The 6,494-nt window shown below is 46.0% G+C and overlaps 1 protein-coding gene across 1 annotated transcript in view; it reads right to left on the bottom strand.

The window, feature by feature from the left end:
• syne3 (spectrin repeat containing, nuclear envelope family member 3) overlaps positions 1–5,076 on the bottom strand; it is a 165,487-nt gene extending 160,411 nt beyond the window's left edge. The window contains exons 1-2 of the mRNA XM_063042679.1: positions 4,736–5,076; positions 3,951–4,111 (exon numbers count right to left, since the gene is read on the bottom strand). Coding sequence (XP_062898749.1) covers positions 3,951–4,111; positions 4,736–4,964 — 390 coding nt within the window. The 5' untranslated portion in view covers positions 4,965–5,076. The remainder of the gene's footprint in view (positions 1–3,950; positions 4,112–4,735) is intronic.
• Between the last annotated feature and the right edge of the window lie 1,418 nt (positions 5,077–6,494).

Raw genomic sequence — 6,494 nt, forward strand, 5'->3', positions numbered from 1 at the left:
TGCTACTTTGCCTCACTCCTATTGACTCTATCCATCTCCTGAGTAAATACTGATACAGAGAATTCATTGAAGATCTCTCTCATCTGTTTTGGCTACACACATGGTCTTCCAAAGGACCAATCTTGTCCCTTGCAATCTTTCTGCTCTTTATACATCTGTAGAGTCCCTTAGGGTTCTTCCTCACCTTGTCTGCTAAAGCAACTTCATACCTTCTTGTAGCCTTCCTGATTTCTGTCTTAAGTGTCTCTTGCATTTCTTGTACTCCATCAGCACCGCATTTATTCCTACTTGCCTATATCTGCTGTGCACCTCCTTTTTTCTCTTAACCAGGGCTTCACTATCTCCTGAACATGAAGGTTCCCTACACTTGTTATCTTTATCTTTTTTTCTGACAGGTATACACAAGCTTTGTCCCCTCAAAATTTCATATTTGAAGGCCTCCCACTTTCCAAGTACAACTTTGCCAGAAAACAGCCTGTCCCAATCCACATTTCTAATACCATCAAAATTGGTCTTTCTCCAGTTTAGAATCTCAACCTGTGGACCAGACCTATCTTTCTGTATATTTACTTTGAAACGAATGGCATTTCGGTGACTGAATGCAAAGTGTTCCCCTACACAAATTTCTGTCACCTGCCCTGTCTCATTCCCCCAATAGCAGATCCAGCATCATACGCTCTCTCATTAGGACTTCTACGTACTGATGAAGGAAACTTTCTTGAATACATCTCACAACTTCTATCTGGAAGATTGTTCACTCTCCCTCTTAAGAATGCCAAGGATTCAATCTGAGATGTCCCAGACCCTGGAACCCCGAAGGCAACATACCATCCAGGAATCTTGTTCTCGCCCACAGAATCTCCTGTCCATTCCTCTAACTAATGAGTCTGCTATCACTGCAGTACGCCTTTTCTACCCGCTTCCGTTTTATGACACAGGGCCAATGCCAGATACCCAACCACTTGACTTTCCTGTTAAGTCATCCTTCGAATAGTATCCAAAGTGGTATACTTGTTCTTAAGGGGGAATGGCTGCAGGAGTACTCTGCAATGGCTCCTTAATCCCTTTCCCCTGCCGACTGTCACCCAGTTTCCTGTCCTGCACCTTCGGTGTAACTACCTCTCTAAGTGTCTTATCTATCACTCCTTCCACCTCCCGAATGTCCAGTTCCAGCTCCAACTCCTTAAAACTGATTGTTAGAAGCTGCAGCTGGATGCACATATCACAGTTGTCGTCGTCAGGGACACTGGAGGTCTCCCTGCCTTCCCACATCCCGCAAGAGGAGCACTGAACTATCCTCAAAGTTGCTGGTGAACGCAGCAGGCCAGGCAGCATCTATAGGAAGAAGCGCAGTCGACCTTCGTCAGGGTCTCGGCCTGAAACGTCGACTGCGCTTCTTCCTATAGATGCTGCCTGGCCTGCTGCGTTCACCAGCAACTTTGATGTATGTTGCTTGAATTTCCAGCATCTGCAGAATTCCTGTTGTTTGCACTGAACTATCCTGCCTGGCGTCTCTACTGTCCTAACAGACATAAAGGGAAGGAAAAAAAACTTTACCTAGAGCTTTTCTGTTTTTTTTACTGAAGCCTCAAAGAGCTAAAGCCTCAAGATCACCACTCTAATCTGTCCATTCAGATGGTGGCTACAGCGCTTGGCCCTGCCTTCCTTAAATTTGCTCTTGCTAATCAATCCCAAACACTGAATGGTCGTCGGTCAAAGATCAATTACACTTCCTCGATCTGCCACTGCCTTTTTCCACTCAGTCAATGGACCTGACAGAAATCTCAAATCCTCTCCTCTCAAACCTCTGATGTCCAGATTGGTCACTGGTCAAAGCTCAATCCTGGTTTGACTCCCCTACCCTGGTGATAAAAAACTCTGGCCACCATAAACTTCAGTAAGGTCACCCTCAGCCTCTCATTATCAAGCCTTCCAGTCCCAGTAACATTCTATTGAATTTGTTGCACTCTTTCTAGTTTAAAGATATCTTTCTTATTGCTGGGTGACCAGAACTGCACACAATACTCCAAGTGTAGTCTCATCAACAACTGGCATAGATGCAACATAACGTCCCAACCCCTGTACTCAGTGTGCGCACTGATGAAGGAAACTCCGCTAATGCCTTCTTCACCACCCTCTCAACCTGTGGCACCACTTTCAGAGAACTAAGAACCTGAACCCATAGGCCTCTCGATTCTATCACACTCTCCAAGACTTGGCCATTTACTGTGCAGGTACTGCCTGGTTTAACCTACCAAAAAGTAATACTTCACACTTGGAGTTAAGCTCCATCTTCCATTCTTTGGTCCACTTCCCCAGTACGTCTGGATCCTGATGACAACAGTCTTCACTGTTCATTACACCACCAATTTTAGTATCATCCATAAAATTACTAACCACATTAACAATGTCATTAAAGTCATTAATATAGATGACAAACAACAGTGGGACTAACACCAATCCCTGGAGCCTCAAATCTCAGAATCAGAACCAAGTTTATTGTCACTGACATATGCTGTGAAATTTGTTTCAGTAGTACAGTGCAAGATATAAAAAATAAACAAGTTAAAATAAACAAGTTACAATAAACAAGTTAGTGAAAGAGAATTGTAAGGTGGTGTTCATGGACCATTCAGAATTCAGAATGATCCATTTCCCTCTCAGTCCCAATCTCCTGCCTTCTCCCCCGTAACCTTTCATGCCGTGACTAATCAAGAACCTATCAATCTCTGCTTGAAATACACTCAATAACCTGGTCTGCACAACTGCCTATGGCAAAGAACTCCACAGATTCACCACCCTCTGGCTAAAGAAATTCCTCCTCATCTCCGTTCTAAATGGATGTCCTCTATTCTGAGACGGTGCCCTCTGGTCTCAGACTCTCCCACTATAGGAAAGATCCACCATAAACCTTTTATTCTCAGAATCACTCTTGTGAACCTCCTCTGATTCCTCTCCAACATCAACACATCCTTTCTTAGATAAGGGACCCAAAAATGCTCACAATACTCCTCAAGTGATACATCAGCATTACATCTTTGCTTTGATTTATAGTCCTCTTGAAATGAAGACTAACACTGAATTTGCCTTCCTCACTGACTCAACCTGCAAACTAACCTTATGGAATCCTGCATGAACACTCCCAAATACTAAATGAACTCAGCAGGTCAAGCAACATCCCTGAAGGTAAATAAACACTAGACAGAACGGACAACATACCACCCTGTGCTATGAATCATACGAAACAACCATAAATGCAGTTGTGGTCATGAGTCCTAAACCGTGGAACACATCACAACAGCGTACCCAGTGAGTCTTTTCTGAGGGAGGTACTTCATTCTGCCACTTGGCATCAGAAGCTATTGAGTGGATTGACAGATCAGACATCCAGTGAGATTTCTGTCATATAAAAGGTAGTATAATCGTTTACAAAAATCATATTTAAAGCACTTGTCTCTGGGTATGCTTCCAGATTATGGAGGGCTATTATATCACACACTACTACAAGGATCAGACAACACCCCGTGTCTGCATCACTTTAAGCTTCCTACACAATCAGCTGAATGCTGATGTTAACAAATCTTGAAATGATGTTTCAAATCTCTTACTAGCTCTTCTTTCAGTTAGACCTGACGAAGGGTCTCGGCCCGAAGCGTCGACTGTACCTCTTCCTAGAGATGCTGCCTGACCTGCTGTGTTCACCAGCAACTTTTATGTGTGTTACTTGAAATTCCAGCATCTGCAGATTTCCTCAGGTTTGCGTTAACAAATAATTACTCTGTCTTTGTGTCCAGATGACGCACTTTAATCCTTATCCTACCATGTAGTACTAGAAAACTCAACAATGATTTGCTTCAAGTGCTAGGAACTATTTATTTAGTTTAATATATACATCAGACACACCCATGTGGATGCATGAGAGGCAACTCCACAATGCACTCGCTACTCACCTTTGTCTCCTTCAGCCTGGCTTCAAGAATTTCCTTTGACCCTTGCACTTTGTCACAGGTTTGCAAACGATCATGGATTGTTTGTATCCAGGACTGAGCCTTTGTGTAGCAAGTTTCAAAATCATCATCTTCCCCCTGCACAACCATTTCAGCAACTGGAACTGCAAAGAGAGAATCAGAATCAGATTTATTGTCATTGAGGAATACCAAGATAGTGCTTATGGGCCATTCAGAAAGCCGACGGTGGAAGGAAAAAAGCTTTTCCCAAAATGTTGAGAAGGCACATACTGGATGAATAGGGTCCACACCTACCAACCAGATGCTCAGCAAGATGTAGTTTGCCATAGTTTGCCAATGTAGTTTGCATTGGCTGTTTGTGCTGTTTTCTGGGGTTCGATGTGAAGAACAGCACAAACAGCCAATGCATCAACTATCAGAAGGAAAGTGAGGTCAAGGAGCAGCGGCATCCAAAGAGAAATTCGGGCTATAAAACCATTAAGGACAAAGTCTCCGCCCAATCCACTCCTGCAATAATCTGCGGAAATCGAGAAACAATACATCCAGTCCGAGCTCAAGCATCCTTCCCCGGGCATCTCGCCTATGCCTAACCAGGCAAGGCCAAAGCTCCGGCCCTCGTCCACCTCCCTCTCTCCGGCCTCTCATCCTCACGGCCTTGCCTCCGTCCACAGCTACGGCCCACTCTCCATCGCTCTAAGTAACGGCACCGACCTCGGGATTCACCGCATCTACCGCGCGCTCCCCCAGAGCGGAAGACGCAGACTGACCAATGCAACCCCGATACCGTCTGCTGCTCCCCGCCGAATTGGCCTCGGCTCCTTCACTCCTAGCGCGTCGCTTCCGCCCCGGACGTAGAGTTGGGGCCGGGCTGGGGCAGCAGTGGGCGGGACCAGAGGGCTGGGGCTGGGGCCGGGGCCGAGGCCAGATGGTTGGGACAGCTGCGGAGGGGAGCAGTGGGACTGCAGCAGCCGGGGCGAAATCGGAGGGGAGGTTCATTGCAAAGCGGCGGGCGGAGCAGTAGCTGGCGGGACAGGAGCAACACGCAAAATGCGAAAGGAACTCAGTCGGCCAAGCTGTATCTTTGGAAATGAACAATCAATGTTTCGGGCGGAGACGCTTCATGAAGACAGGAAAGGAAAAGAAGGGGAGGGGGGAGATGCCAGAATAAAAAGCATGAGGGAGAGGAGTACAAATGCGAAGGTGAGCGGTGAGGGGGAAGGTAGCTGGGAGGTGATAGGAGACGTGATGGGCAAGTTAGGAGAAGGGTTAAGAGTGGAAACCAGAATGGGGAATGGAAAAATAAAAGAAAGAAGGGGAAGTGGGGAAAAATTACCAGTCAGAAAAATCAATGTTCATGCCATCAGGTTATAGGCTACCTATTTGCAATATGAGGTGTTAACTCCTCCAACCTGAGAAACATGGACTGACATGTCAGAATTGGAATTGAAAGTTGAAATGAAATGAGTAGCCACCGGGAGATTCTCCTTTTAGCAGTGGACAGAACAAGGCGCTCGACAAAGCAGTCCCCCGAACTGCATCGGGAGCACCAGATACAATAGATGATCCCAGCAGGTAAAGTATTGCCTCACCTGGAAGGACTGTTTGGGACTCTGAACAGTGGTGAGAGTGGAGATGCAGGGGCAGGTGTAGCAAAGTCATATTTGCAGGGATAAGTGCCAGGAGAGTGATCAGTGGGGAGGACAAGTGAATCACATAGAGAGTAATCCCTATGGAAAGCAGTCTCTGGAGTGGTAGGATCCTGCTGGAGATGGCAGTAGTTAGAGAATGATATGCTAGATACGGAGGCCCGTGGGGTCAGAGGCTTTTCCCAGGGCTGAAATAGCTATCACGAGAGGGCACAGTTTTAAGGTGCCTGGAAGTAGGTGCAGAGGAGGTGTCAGGGTAAGTTTTTTTATGCAGAGAGTTCTGAGTGGATGGAATGGGCTGCGGGTAATGGAGGCAGATACGATAGGGTCTTTTAAGAGACTCCTGGATAGGTACATGGAGCTGAGAAAAATAGAGGGCTATGGGTAACCCTAGGTAATTTCTAAGGTAAGTACATGTTCAGCACGGCATTGTGGGCCAAAGAGACTGTATTATGTTGTAGTTTTTCTATTTTTCTATGTTTCTAAATTAAAATCTTCCACCACGCCAACCCTGTTATTATTGCATCTTTCCAGACCCTGTTTCAATATCTGCTCCTTGATGTCCCTGTTACTATTGGGTGGTCTATTAAAAAACACCCAGTGGAGTTATTGACCCCTTCCTGTTTCGAACTTCCACCCACAGAGACACAGTAGACAATCTCTCCATGACTTCCTTCTTTTCTGCAGCCATAACACTATCTCTGATCAGCAGTGCCACGCCCCCGCCTCTTTTGCCTCTCTCCTGTCCTTTCTGAAACATCTAAAGCCTGGCACTCGAAGTAGCCATTCCTGTCCCTGAGCCATCCAAGTCTCTGTAATGGCCACCACATCAGCTCCAAGTACTGATCCACGCTCTAAACTCATCCGCTTTGTTCATGAT

This window comes from Mobula hypostoma, chromosome 1 (genome assembly GCF_963921235.1).
Source record: "Mobula hypostoma chromosome 1, sMobHyp1.1, whole genome shotgun sequence".
NCBI classification, from domain to species: Eukaryota; Metazoa; Chordata; class Chondrichthyes; order Myliobatiformes; family Myliobatidae; genus Mobula; species Mobula hypostoma.